This window comes from Cotesia glomerata, linkage group LG1 (genome assembly GCF_020080835.1).
Source record: "Cotesia glomerata isolate CgM1 linkage group LG1, MPM_Cglom_v2.3, whole genome shotgun sequence".
Taxonomy (NCBI): domain Eukaryota; kingdom Metazoa; phylum Arthropoda; class Insecta; order Hymenoptera; family Braconidae; genus Cotesia; species Cotesia glomerata.
This window is the reverse complement of record NC_058158.1, coordinates 20,616,682-20,635,843: the sequence shown is the minus strand read 5'-3', so window position 1 is coordinate 20,635,843 and position 19,162 is coordinate 20,616,682. Positions and strand designations below refer to the sequence as shown.

General features: G+C 29.8%; 1 protein-coding gene and 1 pseudogene across 1 annotated transcript; one reads left to right on the top strand and one right to left on the bottom strand.

Annotated features, from left to right (window-relative positions):
• The first annotated feature begins 3,615 nt into the window (after positions 1-3,615).
• LOC123267411 lies at positions 3,616-6,661 on the top strand (annotated as a pseudogene).
• A 4,916-nt stretch (positions 6,662-11,577) lies between these two features.
• Positions 11,578-14,051, bottom strand: LOC123270265. The gene is made up of 7 exons (XM_044736250.1): positions 13,794-14,051; positions 13,151-13,369; positions 12,876-13,058; positions 12,735-12,794; positions 12,220-12,433; positions 11,891-12,050; positions 11,578-11,796 (listed from the first exon to the last, which is right to left on the bottom strand). The coding sequence occupies exons 4-7, from the start codon at positions 12,776-12,778 to the stop codon at positions 11,633-11,635; spliced, it is 582 nt and encodes a 193-aa protein (XP_044592185.1). The 5' UTR covers positions 12,779-12,794; positions 12,876-13,058; positions 13,151-13,369; positions 13,794-14,051; the 3' UTR covers positions 11,578-11,632.
• Positions 14,052-19,162: the final 5,111 nt, after the last annotated feature.

The following is a 19,162-nucleotide window of genomic DNA, read 5'->3' as shown; positions in this document are numbered from 1 at the left end:
GGGGGCGATCGCGAAAAAAAAGTCAACTTGGGAAATAACGGACACCCTAATATAGATACACATTTCACATTGGCTAATGGCGGCATTTATTTTTCTTTCAATTAATACACTTTCATTACTAGGGCAAGTGTCAATTTTCTTTAATTAAATTCATCACTAATATATATTCTTTCATCTATAAATATTTTAAAAATATTCACCGACAGTTTTACGAGAAAAATACAGAAATGTATCAATGTCTGGAGGTTACCCCATAAAACTAATTTGAAATTGCTCAACTTTGAAGTTAATTATTTATTTAAATAATCTGGCAATCTCTTTCAAATTTTCGGAATTTGTTTAGACATATTTAAACTTCATATTAAAAAACATTCAAGCCTTTTATCGAAAGTTGTATTGATGTTCTTACTTTCTTAACCCTTCAGTACCGTCGCTATGAGAATTTTACTCACGCAACAACATTCAACTTATAGGATGTCGCTGCAGTGCAAGTGAGACACTAAAAAGAACGTGGGTACTGAAGGGTTAATTTTAAAAAGTAAAGAAAAAAATTTTTTACAAAAAAAATACAAGGTTTAGAAAATCCAAAAGTACACGCCTCATAATCTCATTTTCCTATATTTCAAATTGATTAAAATAAAATGAAAATTAATTCAGCAGATATTTGATAATTTTAACAATTTTTGTAACAATTCAATTATTACAAAAGAAGTTAGAAAAAAAATTGACATTAAGAAATTTTAAAAAATTAAAAATGCAATTTTTTCAAAATAATTTTTTAAAACAAATTTTGTTAAATATTAGTTTACTCCTTTTTTATTTAAATGTTACTTTTGTTATTTGTTATTTCTTTTATTACTTTTAAATAGTTACAATTTTTTTTTTATTTTATTTGTCTTTTCATTTTAAATTTCGCGCGGTACTTTAAACTGATTATGCGCACTAAGTGTGCGCAGCATCAGCTGTCATGCATGTCGGTAGAACATTTAAGGATACGGATATATATACAAACACTCATGTTTTTTTTTCATTGATTTTAGTTTTTCATTATTAACAATTAAACAACTTTAAATAAGATGACCATCTTCAATGGTGATCTCCGCATAGTTGACGCCAACTCAATAAAAAAAACTGTTTGAATTTGTGAATTTTTACGTAAGTTATCGTGTTTCAAACGGAAAATTGTGTTGATTGACAGGAATTTTCTTTTAATTATTTTGATATTTTTTTCTGGTTCTATTATATTAAATTGATATTTACCAGTGATAGAATTAATCTACATTAAATTATCTATCGAATGATGCGCAAATTAATTAGACTACGTGAATAACCAATCGTGTAATTAATTAAAAAGTTGTAAAATCGAGGCAAAATAATAATAATAATTATTGTTATCTAATGTATTTAGGTAATAAATAAAAACATTTATTTAAGATATATTGATGTTTTATTTATGAAAGTAGTTACAATATTTAAAATTAATAGTTAATTGAAATTAAGTTATTTAAAATTGATGCTGAGCTGTGCACTTTGCAAAAATTGCTGTAATAATTGCTGCATAAGCTGTTCCCGAGTGAGAATTTGTGGGAAGTTGAATTGTCCTGCATGAGGTATGAATGCATTAGAGTGCTGCAGCAGATTAATCTGATTAATTAAGGATTGTTGTTGCATTTGTTGCTGTACGAGCGAATGGTGAAATAATGTTCGTGCAGAAACAGGTTAATATTGAGGTACGATAGACTGGGGTTCTATTTTGTGCATCTGTTGAATGTATGGTTCAGTATTAACTGCACGAGGAACGTTTGCTTGATACAGGAGTACTGGAGGATTGGGCGTTTGATGTGCGTTAGCCTGATGAGCAATTGGCTGATGTGTGAGTATTTGACTTGTTGATTGACCGTGGCTTGAGAAGTTGACTGTTTTTTTAACAGTCGCTTCATATTTTTTTTTAGGTTACGATTCTGTTTTAGAATACCTTTATACTTTAAATCTAGAGCAGAAGCTTCGCCAGGCACTTGAACAGAAGCTGCATCAGGGACTTGAGCAGAAGCTGCGCCGGGGACTGGAGCAGAAGTCGGAGCCGGAGCAGGAGCCGGAGCTGGAGGAGCAGCTGGGAGAAGTCCAGGGGCTAAAGCTGGAGCTAGTCCGGAGGCTAAAGCTAAAGCTGGAGCTGGTCCGGGGGCTAAAGCTAGAGCTGGTCCGGAGGCTAAAGCTGGAGCTGGTCCGGGGGCACAAGCAGGAACATCCACCACTACGTTGGCGTAAGTTCTTGGTCCTTGTGTACCTCGTCCTCGTCCTCTTCCTACACCCTGGCCCCGAGTGCTTTTCATTCTGAGCGTTGCTTTACCTGTTAAAAAAAAAAAGGGAGTTTTTAGTAATTTTGATAAAATAATTATATTTATTATGAAATTATTTACTTAGCGTAAAATAGTTTCATGTATATTTAAATTTTCTTAACAAATTAATTATAATAATTATATTTTTAAGAAATTTACATCTTTACTTTTTTTTTTTAATTCACCACTGTGGAATTTTAGACAGAAAATTTTTTTACAATCATTCAAATGTTATAAAAATATACTATATTATTGTTATTTTATTATTTTATGTAATATTCTTGTAATTATTTATGCAAAACTTGATAATAATTCTAATCACACAATTTAATTTAACTAAGTATCAAAATATTAATTAAAAATTATTACTTACCACGAGAACGTGCCGGATTCATTTTTTTTATTTTTAAGATGTCGGACAAACACGTAAAATTAATATTTTAAGCTTAATAATCCAAATGTGGTCATTGATGCCTGGTGTACTTAAGTTAGCCCCTTATACTGACTTACACAGAGTGCCAACTTTAGTACAGGATTGATGACCACATCTCTATATACATCGTCGGTAGTAATATTTATGACACTGAAATTTGCCAACATCTAAAAATTTTTATAATTTTTTTTTTTTTAATGAATAAATTGCTACAAAAAATTAAAAAAAAAAATTTCATGTGTCAAAAACTCGAAATAATATGTGCAATATCCTTAAAATCTATTTTAATTCTTATTTGATTAATGAAAAAAAAAAAATTTTTAATTTCGCTAACTTCAGCTAACTTCAGCAATTTGAATTCTATTGGATTAGAAGAGCACACCATAAACAATGCTATTGCCTTAACCGTTCATGACTTTTTGATTTTCTCACTTGCACCACACCATATGAATATTTGCTATAGTGTGTTAACGTCACATGCGTATGAGTCTATATAAACAAAAATGTTATTTTTTTATGGAGGTCGGAAATTATTAAAGTATTGAGAGTAGAAGTAATTAAAAAAATAAATAAATAAAATTTAATTTTCATATAAATATGTCTCAACTTGATTAAGTGACTGTGTTTATCATTTTATTATAAATTTGTGTGAAAAATATTAAGTGAAATTTGAAGAAAGAGTGCTGTGAAGAATTCACCGGGGACATAACCTTACAAGTGAGTTGTCAGAATTTTTTTGGATTAATATAAAAAAAAAATATCAAAGTCTATGGGTGAACATCTTGAACGCGGATAATGCAACCGCAACCTATCTTGCTAAACAAAAATAACACGGTGATAACAAGAATGGTTTCTCGTGAGTGCGAGGAAGTCAGTTTCCAAACTCCAGTGACTACGGTCGAGCATCCGAAGACAAACGAGGAGCTAATTTTAGTGAAGAAAAAAATGTGAGTGACTCTGGCGTCCTCTGTGGTTAAAGCTGTATTTAATATATAGCGATCCAAAAATGATAACATACACGCGAATGCTTAACGACCTGGTGTGATAATTACTAAGCACAGATCCTCATATTGGGTGTGAAAATTCTGTAGTCTTTACCAGGGTGAACCCTGGTGGTGCTTCGATGAGTCCAACCGTCTTGAAGAGCGCATGCTCTCTGCAGTCTTGCAGCAAGTCCAGACCATCCAGGAAACGCTGAAGAGCCAGATAGAAGGTAGAGAAATAAGAAAACGATGACTTAGTGTCTGGAATTGGTAGGCAAGCAGCCTAAAGTATCGGTTAATAAGGCGATATTTATTTCAATGCACCTTGGGTATGCTGGACGATCTAATTTAACGGATAATCTTAATAAATTATTCAGGTCGCTTGCTATAACAACTCTTGACAGGCAGCAGATTGCTCATGTCATATTGTTTAGTCAATGATTCAAGATTTACTGAAAAACTAGCTAGCATCATAATGCCGGTCTTCAAATTTTGAGATGAGTAATTGTCCAATCAGTCTCATTATGAATTCGGGTTGCGTGCTTTAAAGTCTGTAAAGATTTTCGCTAGTAATGTTAAAACAGATAAAATTCAGAAAATTAAGGAGGAAATGGTTCAAAAAACGTGTAAAGAGAATGTTGATGAAATTTCTATTGCTGAAAATTTACCGGAGCAAGAAATTTGTATTTAGTTTGATTGCGGAACGATGTTTTTTAAATAAGTTGCTAAAGATATCCTGCTGCTGTTTAGTCTTTTCAATAATGTTTCCGAGAGTTAATTACACCTGAGCTGGAATAAAAGGTTTGTTTATTTGTTTAAAATTAACCGAATTTTTTTTTTAATTAATAATTTTTTGAATTTTTAGGATTGGAGGATCAAGCATGGAAAGTTTACGATGAAGAGTGGTTTACCAAGAAGATGATGATGAACAAGGAGGCGCTTGGCAAGAAATGGTAATTTAGTTTGACTTTATTTACACTGATATGAGGGTTTGTTTATATTTAAAAAGCTTTATTAACAGTTAATAAATGATTTTTTAACATCACAGGGTTTATTAAACATTTATTAACAGTTAATAAGTTATTTATTAAAAACAATTTATTAAGTGTTAATAAATATTTGTAAACAGTTAACAAATATTTATTGAAAATGAAAAGCAAAAAGCAATTTTCTTTTGACACTTTTTATAACCTTATTGCTGGAATACATGATAATAATTCAATTCAATAAATAAATGAACGTTTTTATTATTTAAAAATATAAAAGATAATTATGAGCTGTGAATAGAATTCACGGCATTAAGAAATAATCAATAGTTGTTTGCAATAATAACTGAATGCAAAAAATGAGTAAATATGGCATTTTTACAATTTATTTTTCGAGTTAAATTATTAATTATTTTGTATTATGGATGTTCTAAGGTTGTGAGAAATTTTTTTGTTCAAAATCGAAGTAATTATTATCTAAAATTAGCGTAAAAGCCCCAATTATTGACAGGGGTCTAAATATTGACACCCTAAATTATTTTTAAATATATTTAATTATCTGTAATAAGACTAACTATCATATTAATTTTTATTAAATTCTAATTAATTAAAAAATTGGAAAAAATTATTCTCAATTTAAAATATTAAACATTTATTATAAAAAAAAAATAAAGTTTACGATAGTTTATCAAACCAGCTTATCAGCGTCTACTTTTTCTTCACAAATTTGGTTAGAAAAGCATTTTTTTTCAAATGCCGAATTTAAATTGATTTCTTCATCTAATAATATAATTTTTTATTTTTATTTTTCTTCCAGGTTTACAACTGTACCAAATTTGTAACCTCAATCATGAATTACTGATGGTAGGATCAAGCAGATCCGGAACAACATGTACGTGGAAAGTGCTCTTAATTAAAAGCTCTCGAGTGATTTGAAGAAATCGAGGCCGTCGCTCACGTAATCCTGTGTAATGATAGAAAACGTTTGAGGCGAGATAATAAACGTCAGTAGATAATATTAGACGGTGATGTGGACCCCGAGTGGGTAAAAAATGTAAAAACTGTATCAGACGACAACAAATTACTGACCTTGCCCAACGAGGAGCATTTAAGCTCACCACTGAACGTCAAAGTGATGTCAAAATCCAGGATTTGAACGCGATACCAAAATGCCACCAGGACATGCTGCCGCACTACGTACACTCGCCTAAAGAAATGATGAGATTTGTCTAAGGAATTTGCGAGGCGATCCGTCCGCTAGACAGCTTGTCTATTAAAAGATTGGTGAGTGTGTGGGCCCATGAGGTGCTGAGACTTCGTAGAATACTCGGAACGGGCTTGAACTAATAAAAGCATCGACATTGTCGCCACTAAGTACTTCATTGACGTAAACAGGGAAAAAGCTTTGTTCTGGCCTATTTTGTACAGCAACTGCCAGTACAAAGACTATGTCCCTGGAGAGCAGGAGATTTTTCCGGGTATTCTGGCCGCATCAGGAACATTAGCTACTGATTAGAGTTTCAGGAGATGGTAAAACTACTCTGTCAAGGTTAGTCACCTTGATGAACGAGCTATCAATCTTCCAAATGGAAGATTTATAATGAATACACCGTAATACTGAGACGCTCGGGGTGCAAGGATGAAAAGATAGCTATCATTTTTGACGAGTCCAATATATTGGAATCGGGACTCTTGCAGTGTATGAATACTTCGCTGGCCAATGGAAAGGTTCCAGGTCTGTTCGAAGGCGACAAGTATACGATACTGATGACTCAGTGCAAGAGAGGAGCGCGATGGGAAGGATTGATGCTGGATTCGAATGAAGATTTCTACAAATAATGCTGCAAATAATTACTGATCAAGTAATGAAGAAAATGAATGTAATTTTAACAATGGATAGCTCAAATGGATAATCCCAGCACAGGTGGGTTCAAAGAACGCGCGGTTACTTCACCGGCGCTGTTTAATTGCTGTATCCTTAACTAGTTCGGAAACGAATAAGGAAAAGCGCTGTTCCTAATTAGAAGACATTTTACGGCGAGAGTAGACCTGGAGGACCTTCTTAGAGGTTTTCGGACTTTTTTCCCATTAGCATGTTTGCTGATACCCAACGCACCAAGTAATGACTATGCTAAAATTCCGGTCCTAGACGAGAGTGAACGTAGAAACTGTGGATATAAAGTAAGAAAAGCATCAACCAAGAATTAATTCGACAAAATAAATTATCTGTAAGATAAAAAAAAAAGGTAAGAATTTTAAGCGGCGGTATGAGCAAGGTAAATGTAATAATTTTTAAAAATGAAAAAAAATAAATCGAGTTATGACTTAGAAGAAATTTTTTCAGGTAAGAAGAGTTATAAAACTGAAGCGAGAAAGAAAATTAACTTGATAGTTTGGAGCACCACTGTTATCGAAGTCGCTGCCTGGTTCTGATCAGCAGAAAAATAGTATATATTTGTATCTAATGCTGGATAAAAATCACTCAGTAAAAAATTGAATTTGAAAGCAGAATTGATTCGGAGTATTTTCACATGTGCGCCAGGTGATTATTTTAAAAATTTCATGGTGAGACTTTGTGGTTGGTGAAAAACATTGTTTGTGAGGGGTAATTTCTTGTGAAAAGACATGAATTTTTATTACAAAGTGGAAAACTAAGATTGAGAGTAAAATTGATTTGGAGTATTTTGACATGTGCGCCGGATTATTTTAAAAATATTATTTTGAGATTTTAATGTAGTCGAAAACGAAAATTGTCTGGGCGGAATAATTTTATTGTAAAGAGACTTGAACTTTTATTTCAAAGTGAAAAACTAAGATTGAGAGTAGAGTTAATTCAGAGTATTTAGACTAGTGCGCCGGGTAATTATTTTAAAATTATTATTTTGAGATTTTAACGTACTCGATGACGATTATTGTCAGGAAGGGATAATTTCTCTTGAGGAGATTAAAATATTTTCAACCAATTAAAAAATTAAGTTAGGATGCAAAAATATGCTGCAGTATTTCGACATCTGAGCCGGGCAATTTTTTTAAACATATTATTTTGAGACTTGAACGTGGTTGGTGACGAATATCGTCTGGGCGGAATTATTTCTTGTAAAAACACTTCGATTTTTATTATAAAGTGAAAAACTAAAATTTAGAAAATGATCGATTTAGAGTATGTTGATATGTGCGCTACGTGATTATTCATAAATTATTATTCTCAGACTTTTACGTGGTCGGTGTCGAATATTATCTAGGCGGAATAATTTCTTGTAAAAAGACTTGAATTTTCATGACAAAGTGAAAAACTAAGATTGAGAATAGAGTTGATTCTGAGTCTTTTGTCATGTGCGCCGGCTAATTATTTTAAAATTATTATTTTGAGATTTTAACGTGCTCGATTACGATTATTGTCTGGAAGGGATAATTTCTCTTGAGGAGATTAAAATTTTTTCAACCAATTAAAAAATTAAATTCTGGTGCAGATATATGCTGCAGTATTTTGACATCTGAGCCCGGTGATTATTTCAAAAATTTTATTTTGAGACTTTACTGTGGTCGGTGACGAATATAATCTGGGAGGAATAATTTCTCTTCAGGCGACTTGAATTTTTATTACCAAGTGATAAACTAAGATTGAGAGTAGAATTAATTTCGAGTATTCTGACATGTGAGCCAGATGATTATTTTAAAAATTTAATTTTGAGACATTAATATGGTTGGTGACGAATATTATCTAAGAGGGATAATTTCTCTTGAAAAGACTTTAATTTTTTTTACAAAGTAAAAAACTAAGAGTGAGATAGAAATTGATTCGGAGTATTTTGACATTTAAGCCGGAAAATTATTTTAAAAATATTACTATGAGACTTTAACGTGGTCGGTGACGAATATAGTCAAGACGCGATAATTTTTCGTGAGGAGACTTAAATTTTTTTTACAAAAAAAAAAACTAAGAGTGAGAGTGAACTGATTTGGAGTATTTCGACATGTAGGTCAGGTAATTATTTTTAAAATTTAGTTTTGAGATTTTAATGTGGTTAGTGACGAATGTTATCTTGGAGGGCTTTCTTTAATTGAGAAGACTTAAATATTTTTACCAATTAAAAAATTAAGTTTGGAAACATTATTTAGCTGCAGTATTTTGTCATGTGAGTCGGGAAATAATTTAAAAAAAATCACTATGAGACTTTAACGTGGTTGGTGACAAATATTGTCTGGGAGTGATAATTTCTGTTGAGAAAACTCGAATTTTCATTACCAAGTGAAGAATTGAGTTTGGAAGCAAAATTGATTTCGACCCAGGTAGGGTTGGCCAATGCTGACAAATGGCCCAGCCTTGGACCATTTGTTACTTTGCCAAGCCTTGGTAAGTTACCAGTGGCCCAGGCCTGGCCCGAGTCTTGGCCCAGTGGTTCAATATTTTGAAACCAAGCCTTGGGAGATGACGACTGGCCGAGGCCTGGTCCGAGAATTGGCCCAATGGTTCGACATTGTCAATCTGAGCCTTGAGGTGCACCACTGGCCCAAGCTTGGCCCAAGGCTTGGCCCAATGGTTCGATATTTTGGAACCAAGCCTTGAGATGTTACGACTGGCCGAGGTCCGGTTTGATACTTGGCCCAATGCTTCGAACACTGATAGAAGAATTTAATAAATGATTTCCCAGTAAACACATTTACGTAAAATTTACGTCAGGATGACATCATGTTATGTCATGATTTACGTAAGATGTAAGTCACATATGAGTCATATATGACTCAGTATTTCATACCTCCTGACGTAAAACTTTGACGTAAAATATGTGACGTAAATATGACGTCCATTTGACATCATTATGAATAATCTGACGTCAATCTGATATAATAATGACATCATAGTGATCTCGAGTTTTTTTCCGTAAATCTGACCTTCGTGTGATATCAAATTGACTTCAATGTAATCTAACTGACGTCAAGCTAATGTAACAATGACGTCATATTTTTGTTTTCGTTTTACTCACATATGATCTTAAATTGATAGTACTGTATTTTATCTGACGTCAAATAGACAGAATAGGCATAAAATGGTATGATACTGTACGCCTAAATATTTTATATTATAAAATTACGTCCTTATATAAATTTCACAACACTGTTTAATCAAAATTACAGGTAATTTATGATTTTCAAATTAAATATCCCTAATCACATCTGTCAACGGAATTACGTTTTTCAACAATTACTTAACAGTATACCACATACATTAAAAACTTATAAAAAATTTCATCTTTACTGAAATTCACTTCAAATTTTGAAGTTTCCGTATAAAGGACAAAGAATTAAACGATGTTTAATTCATAGTAAGAAACTGTTTATTAATCATCACATTCTACAAAAAAAAACACATTCAAAAAATAAATTATTAAACGTTTTTATCATTGCAACTTTAATTTTTTAAGATTCAAGTTGGCAAGCAATCATTTGACAAATATTTTTAAGTACTCAAAAGTATCTATTTTAATCTTAAAAGATTTGCTTTATAATTAAAAGTCATATAATATTAATTTGCTTTATCATGACACGACTTATTTAACGTTATTGATAATATCTAGAATAATAGTATTTTATATTTGTAATACATTAAATGTTTTGGCATACTTTCTTAATTGTATTTTAAACTATTGTATCACAATTATTACAATCTAAAAAGTGGGAATAAAAAAAGTTTCAAATGATAAAACTAGTTCATCTTAAATGAGTTAACTAGTTTGTTTTAAATTTATCAATGTTAACCATAACTAAAATTATTCCTGATATCTCAACTTCTTGAATTGTTATTATTGTGAACTAATAATAACAGAATATTAAACTTAGTAATATTTAATATTGCGTAAATTTTCAACATATTCATCAATATTTATATCGTGAAACAGAATAATAATACTATTTATTGTTAATCACTAAAATAATGACAATCTAAAAAGCTGGAATACCAAAAATATGAGCAATAAATATAATTTAGTTGACTGAAGTAATCTTATATATTTTATTAATTGAATATTTTTACTCTTCAGATTGCAATTACTTTAAACTAATAATAAAATTTTATATTTCACAATATATACCGTAAATGTTCAACACAAATGAATATATTTATCATTAAATGATAAGTTAATAATACCTCTTTTTATGATCACTCTAATAATTACGATCCAAAAAATAAGAATTAAAAATATAATTCGATTTTGATAATCTAACTTTCTGGATTGTAATCGTATATAACTAATAACAAAATCTTATGTTTAGTAATATTGCGTTAATCTTTAACCTACTTATAAATATTCTTTTAGAACGAAAAATAATATCTTTTTTTGCTCATCACAACAATAATTACAATCCAGAAAGTGAGAATATAAAAAATCAAAGTCATAAATATAATTTAATTTACTGAAGTAATCTTGCATGTTTTAATGATCAATTTTTTTAATTTATTGGATCGCAATTACTGCAAACTTAAAACAAAAACAATTTTATTATTAAATAAAGATTCATAATCTTTTTTGATCACTCTAATGATTACGATTCAAAAAGTTAGAATATCAAAAATAAGAATAGCAAATACAACTTAGTCTACTTAAGTAGTTTTTGCATGTTTTATTTTATAAATATTCTAATTTTTTTTCGATCATTATGAACTCCCAGCAAAATTTCAAATTTTGTACTACTGCATAAGTCTCTAACACACACAAATATTCTTATAGAACGAAAAATCTTAATACTTTTGGGTGATCATTGCAATAATTACAATCCAAAAAGGTCAAAATATAAAAAATAAAAGTCATAAATATAATTAAATATACTGAAGTAATCTTGCATGTTTTAATGCCATCTACTTTGTTTTTATAAGTAATTATTTAAACTTTTTGAATTTTAATTATTATTTTTACTTGATTGATCATTATTTACTTGTTGATTTTGTTTTTGTACTTGCGCTGGCTGCTGTTTTGCCCTTTGATTTCCTAATCGGAACCAATTATTACAGGTTTTTGAAAATTCAGCACTGTCATAAGACGTAAATTTTGCCAATACCACCTCTGAGAATAAAATTTTTAAATTAAAAAAAAATGTTGATTGAAAAAAAAAACACAATTTTGAATATTTTCAGTTCATTTCAATAATGTCTCTTACCTTCGCAAATTTTAACAACTATTAGATCAGCAACCTTGTATTTGTTTTTTTTCCCGTCCCATGTATTGTGCTGCGCAAATGACGGAGAAAATAGCACGTTTAATAATCGTTCACTGAACTCCTTACCATTCGCTCCACCAACTTGACTCACGATTTTCACCTGCGTTCATATTTACAAATTACTAATTATACATCAATTAATAAAAATAAGCCTTCCAACTTAAACATCATTAGACTGAATATTTTTAAGTATTTTCAATCGATTGATTTACTGACAGTGACAGGAAGTAATTATGTGATAAAGACAATAGATTATAAAGTAAACTTACAAATTCTCGACGGAAATCGGTAACTTTTTCCAAATCAGTTTCAAATTGGGTTACATCATCTTTATTTTTCAATGGCAAAGCTTTTTTTACTTTTGATAACGTTTTATTTTCTGAAGAGTAAGAACTGGGACGATTATCTGCACTTAATCGCTGATCTATGTCCTTCAGCTTTACTGAGAATGATCCCAATAGATGTAAAATTGATCTAATTTTCCTGAAATCAGTAGAATTGGCAGTAAATTTGAATCATTTATATACTAAAAAGATAATAGATTTTAAAGCAATGCTATTGCTATTTAAAATCCCGAAGCAATCTTCTTCGTAATTATCATCATTCCTTGGAGATATACTATCTTTTTTACTACTATTCACAGTGATACGACTACTATTTTCAAGAGTATTATCGCGTAATTCGCCAGATTCTTGAAATTTATTACCATTGACAAAATCACGATTTTTTTCAACTATTTTGTCATGATGATCTTTACTCATTTTAGCATCTTTCACTGACTTACTGAAGGTCAAGTGTGTGGTAGGAGGCAGAGATGATGTATTCCATTTCGGTATTGGAGCAGCTGTAAATCAAAATCGAAAGGAGTTTTTACACCGAATAATTTCTAAAATATACATTTATATAAATATAAACTTGATTTAACCTGGTTTAATTTTATTATGATGATGATGATCATCATCATCATCATCACTCGATTCTATTCTTTTCAAGGCAGCAGAAGCAACAGCCGTAAGCCGCTTTTTCCTGTGTCCTCTACCCGCGGGTGCCTCTGAAGCAGAAGAGTACTGAGAATCTTCAGCAGATTTTCGTGCAGAGGTTATTGAATCTAAATTTATCGAGAAAATTAAAATGATTATACAATTACTTATGAAATATAGATGATTAAATATAAAGAGTTAATACAACTTAAATATTTACCGTGGAAGCTTATAATCTTAATGTCGTAGATTGGCCAATCATCACAAGGTGCAATTCGATTTTTTAATCGAAAATTAAGTTGGCCTATTGAGGATGGCCATCGACATTGGGAAAGGTAATCGTCTGATTGCCCATCAACTAGAAGCCAATTAGTCGGGATTTCTGAATAACTATTGTCGTTGAGAAAATGAACTACGGCGTAAAGTGATTCCTCAGACACTAAAAATTCGAAATAAAATTTTATAATAAATAAATTATGTGAAAATTCTTATGATGGTATCAAAATTACACTATATTTATATGAAAATTAAGTTAGCCGACATCTAAAAATTTTTAGAATTTTTTTCAATTGAAAATTATTACAAAAAAATAAAGAAAAATTTGCATTTGTAAAAAACTTGAGAAACTATAAGTGCAATTTTTAAAAACCATTTTTTAGTTATAGTTTAATAAATAAAAAAAAAAATAAAAAAATTAAAAATGTCGGCTAACTTTAGTGTTATTATATTTATTTATATTTTACATTTAACGATAAAAAAATTTCAATTGTCAATAAGTGAAGCATGCTTAGTGTGATATTGAAATTAGGTTATGATTTTAATGATAATTATTTATTATGTGAAATATAGATTTAGATACTTACTAATAATTCACAGTAGCAATAATCAACAATTACGGATATTTTGTCCGTTTAAATGCTAATTATTAATTAATTGAATAAAAATTTCACTGATTTAAATCTATTTTATGCAAACACAGCAACAAGTGCAGTACCGACACGTGAAACTCTCAGCGTGGGTCAGCGTGAGTAACGGAAAATAGTGAAAGTGTAACGACAGGTAGCGATTAGTGCGCAGTGCGCGTCCCGCGCTTTTCAGAATGCAATTGATTTTTGTTTTTACGGAATTTCGAAAATTTGCAACTGAAAAATAATATATAAACAATTTATCTCGGTATTATCCTACTAGAAATTAATTAGAATACTCTTATTAGAAGATTAATATTAAATTTACAATTAATAAATTATTCATTTAAATTACGCGGTCATGAAATGCAAAATGGATGCCGGGTACGTTGAACTTACAAATACATACATAAGGCTCAATACCTCATGTGTCAACATTCTGTTTTTGTATACACAATATCTTTTACGTTATAAACAGTTGTTATTATAATACGATAATGTTTAGTTAAATTTACTTAATTTATTTTTTTCAAAATAAAATAGAAAAAAACGAGTGTATTTGTTTGTGCAAATAACATTCCTGGAAATGTAAATATTCTAACCTTGTTGACCTGTAAGTATTTAATTTTTTATTAATTAATAAATGTTAAAAGTTAACTATAATAATTATGATACACTAAATAACTTAATTATAATAAAAGTAACATTTAAATCTATTTTATTTTAGTATACTAAAATCAACTCTAGTGAACAAAAAAACAGAATGTTAGTACTTACAACTGTTGTGTCAATTTTTTTAAATTTTGACTTGTGAAAATTTTTTAATATTATCAAGTAATATCATTTATTAATTCATTTGAGAAATCCTAACATTTTTTATGTTTCATACAATTTATCTATAAAGAAGAGCTCGAAATTGCTGATGGTTGTTATATTTCTCAGATCATATATTATGATATATTTTCATCTGTTGCTATTATTTTCATAGTTTCCGTTGAAATATTCATCAGTTAATATTTATGATATTTTAACAAAGTTTTAAAAAAAAATGTTTTTATAACTTAACTGTTATTTTGTTTATTTATTTAAAATATTCTTACCTAATAAAAAATAAATCAATATAAAGGAAACTTAATTTTTTTTTTCTTTTCAGATAACAATTTTCAACATTCAAGTAAAATGCCGAAACCTATCAGATATTTAAGTAAACGACGAGTGTGTCAAATGATTAATGGAGAAATAAAAACAGCCAAAGATTCTACACAACCTTTCAATCGGCAACAGAGCTTGACCACCACAGAAGGAAATTTTGTATCGTTAAAGGTTACAGAAGACGCTCAAGAGATAACTCAAGATTCATTACATGAAAATAATGATTCTGTAGATCCTGTTGAACCTGAAGAACACTGTGACATCAATGTAGACAATGTTGAACCTATTGCTATTTGTGATAGAACCGATAACCCGAATGTACTTCAGTATATACAATTTCATCGTGAAGATGAGTCTAATATTACAAACAGTTTAACCGAGGACTTACGATTTTGGTTATCCGAAAATTGCATCTCACAGAAAGCCGCCAATAGTTTAATTGCAATATTTCGAAAGCATGGTCATCAAAATGAATTGAAAAAAGATGTAAGAACTTTAATGAAAACTCCTCGTAATGTTACAGGAAAAATAATTCACGGTAACGGAGGTTCATACTTTCATTTCGGAATTTCTGATGGATTAATCCGTTCTATAAACAAATATTATAGTGTTATCCCCGAAATAATTTGTATTCAACTTAATTGCGATGGAATGTCTTTTTCCAAATCATCAAACAGTCAATTTTGGCCACTGTTAGTTGCTATAAAAGATAATTTTTATACTGAGCCATTTTTGGTTGGCCTCTTTCATGGATTTTCTAAGCCTAACGATTTCAATGTTTTTATTAATCCATTTGTTGATGAAATGAAAGACATACAAAAAAATGGTCTTAAAGTAGACACTCACACTATTGGAATTCGACTTGATGCCATTATTTGTGATGCACCAGCTAGAGCATATTTAACTCTCACAAAATCTCATAGCGGATACTTTGGTTGCTCTAAATGCACTCAACAGGGAGATTGGGATAAATATGTTAACTTTCCAGAAATAAATAACCCTCTCCGGACAGATTTATCGTTTAAGAATCAAGAACAAGAAGAGTACCATTTAGGAGAATCTCTGCTTCTAGATCTTGACTTTGGAATGGTTTCACAAATACCACTAGATTACCAGCATTTAGTATGCTTGGGAGTAGCGAAGAGGTTATTACATCGTTTTGGTCACGGGCCAAAAAACCAGAAATTATCAAATGATAATTTGAAAGCACTCGATAATGGTTTGAAGGCCATGAAAGCTTGCATTCCATCGGAATTTGCGCGACAACCCAGAGCCTTAGATAGTGTTGCTAAGTGGAAGGCTACTGAGTGTCGACAATTTTTATTATATTCGGGCCCGATAATACTTAAAAATATTTTAACACCTAGACACTTTAATCATTTCATGGCTTTAAGTGTTGCTGTGAGAATTTTATGTGATCCTGAAAAATACCTTGTATATAATGACTATGCTGATCAACTATTAAGATGGTTTGTTGAGGAATATAAAAAATTATATGGATCAAATTCAATCTCATATAATGTTCACAATTTGATTCATATCGCGAAGGATTGTAAGAAGTTTGGACCACTAGATAATTTCAGCACATTTAAATTTGAAAACTACATGTTTAATATAAGAAGTAAAGTTAAAAATGCTCCTAAACCATTAGAACAAGTAGTGAACCGTGTACATGAAGAAAATTTATTACCAGTAGTTAAAAATTTTCTTCCGACATACCCTGTAGTTAAAACGTTAGATAATGGTAAAATCGCATCTCTGCAGTTTAATGGTTTTACTCTGAGTGCCAAAAAAAATGAGAATTGCTGCTTATTAAAGGACAAAAATATTTTGTTTATAACAAATATCGAACGAATAGAAAACAATCAATTTCGAATAAAAGGTACGGGTTTTTCTGAATTCGATTCTCTGTTTTCACTACCATGTGACTCTAAAAATTTTAACATTTATTTCATAAAAAAAACCTCTTCGAATAATTGTATAACTGATACACCAGAATTTATAAAATCTAAATGTTTATGTTTTTCTAAACCAAATTGTAATGATTTTGTAACTGTGCCTTTATTACAATACAATAATTAACTTAAAAATTCCTTTATACTTTTTTCTTTTTATCCAGTATGTAATGCCAGAATCCTTTTGTTATTTATTTTACGAAGAGAAAATATAATTATTTACATTTTTAAAAAATTTACGGTAAGTCTTATGACCATTTAAGTGCTCCATATAAGTATAAGCATTAATAATTTGCATACAAAACCTTCATTTATCTAGCACATGTATGATCTATGTACAAATTTTTTTTGTTTTCATGTATGATCACGATTTATAACTCCAATATTATATCAATTGTACGTAAAAAAATGACTTATAAGTTATAAGTTATAACTGATGTAATGATATGATGTTCTTGTTACATCAGTTTTACGTAAAAGTAGGGACTTGTCTTACATACAAATATGATGGCATTATTATATCATTTTTACGTCAGGAACCTGACCTGTACCTTATGTAATCATATGACTTACTAATTACATAAATAATACATAAAATGATGACTCCAATATGACGTCATAGCATGATGAAAATATGATATAATATGTACGTAACAGATAAGTCATACAAATTACATCATATCAAAGTCAAGTTTGATGTCAATATGAGGTCAAAGTGATGTAATACAACATGACCTAAAATAAAAGTCATCAACCATAGTCACTATTATGTCATACTTACGTGAAATTTTTTGGACCTCTGTGTGACCTATATATGACATCATTTTAAAGTCATGTGTTCACTGGGTTGTTAACAAAAAATTTTTAATAAATATATTTATTAACCATTAACAAATTATTTTTAAATATCATTTATTTGTGGCTGAAAAATATATAAAACCCTTGAAACTGCTCAAAAAATATTCAAAAATATTTTCCATGCGATTAAAAAATGATAATTTAATACTGATAAATATTGTGAATAGTTTAAAAATGTTTGTTTCTCCCCAACAAAAATATTGAAAAAAATTGTTAACAATTAATTTTATTTATCACTCTCTTATACAAATACTAATTACTTCTACAAATACTTGTATCAGTGGAACTGTAGTTTTAGGAAGTTACTGACACTCGAGGCAACCGAAGATTATTATATAATAAAATTAAAATATTAAAAAATTATTGAATAAAATAATCAATTACTACTCTCATATTATGCAAATATATTATATAGCTCTTCAAATATATTACATTATATTCCTTTTCGTGTATTTGAATGTTTAGCGACAAATTTAAACTACGCGCCCTTCGAGTCTTTTCGAACAACCAAAAATCGATAACACATTTTCGATGTATCGATATTAAGTATCAATACAAAGAGAGAGAGGTAATACATAACTTGCAATATTTCTTAACATATTATTATGGCTCCAAAATGAAAAAATTCTTTTAATTCTTATTATAGAATCAAAAAAAAACGTTTCATGGAAAAATACATTTCTGATTCTGAGAGGGAAGATATTGAAATTTGTGATAACATAAGTTCTGAGGATGTACCAGGAGGCGTTTGTCATCATCATACTACTAATAACAACGATTCTCAAACAGCTACGAGTAAGTTTATTATATACAGTGTTGATTCATAACATATAAATGAGTAAAACTTAACTAAAAAAATATTATATTGTAGGTGATTGTAGCAATGATCGAATAAACCTTACATGTAATAATTCGGTTAATACTACTATCAACTCTTCATCTGGTATCTTCAATGTTGAACCAATGATTGTTGAGGAAACTATTGAAAGCTTAGAAAATTCTATTGATGATGTGCATAATACTCCAAATTCACCAAAGGACTTTTACTCCAAAATTCGTGAATGGGTGATAAATAATATAGGTAAATTACCGTCAACAACAATTAATGAGCTTTTAGGTATTATTATTGATGAAGGATATAAAACTTTTCCTAAGACAGCTCATTCATTGCTAGGTTATAAAAATAATATCAATTCAAAAAGTATTTTAACAAAAAATGGATCTTATGGACAATATGTATACTTAGGAATTTTTAACGGCTTAGAGAAAAGAATTAATCCAGAAATATATAGAGAAACCTCAATTAAAATACTTGTATTTATTGACGGGATGAAAATATATAATAACTCAAAAGGTCAACTT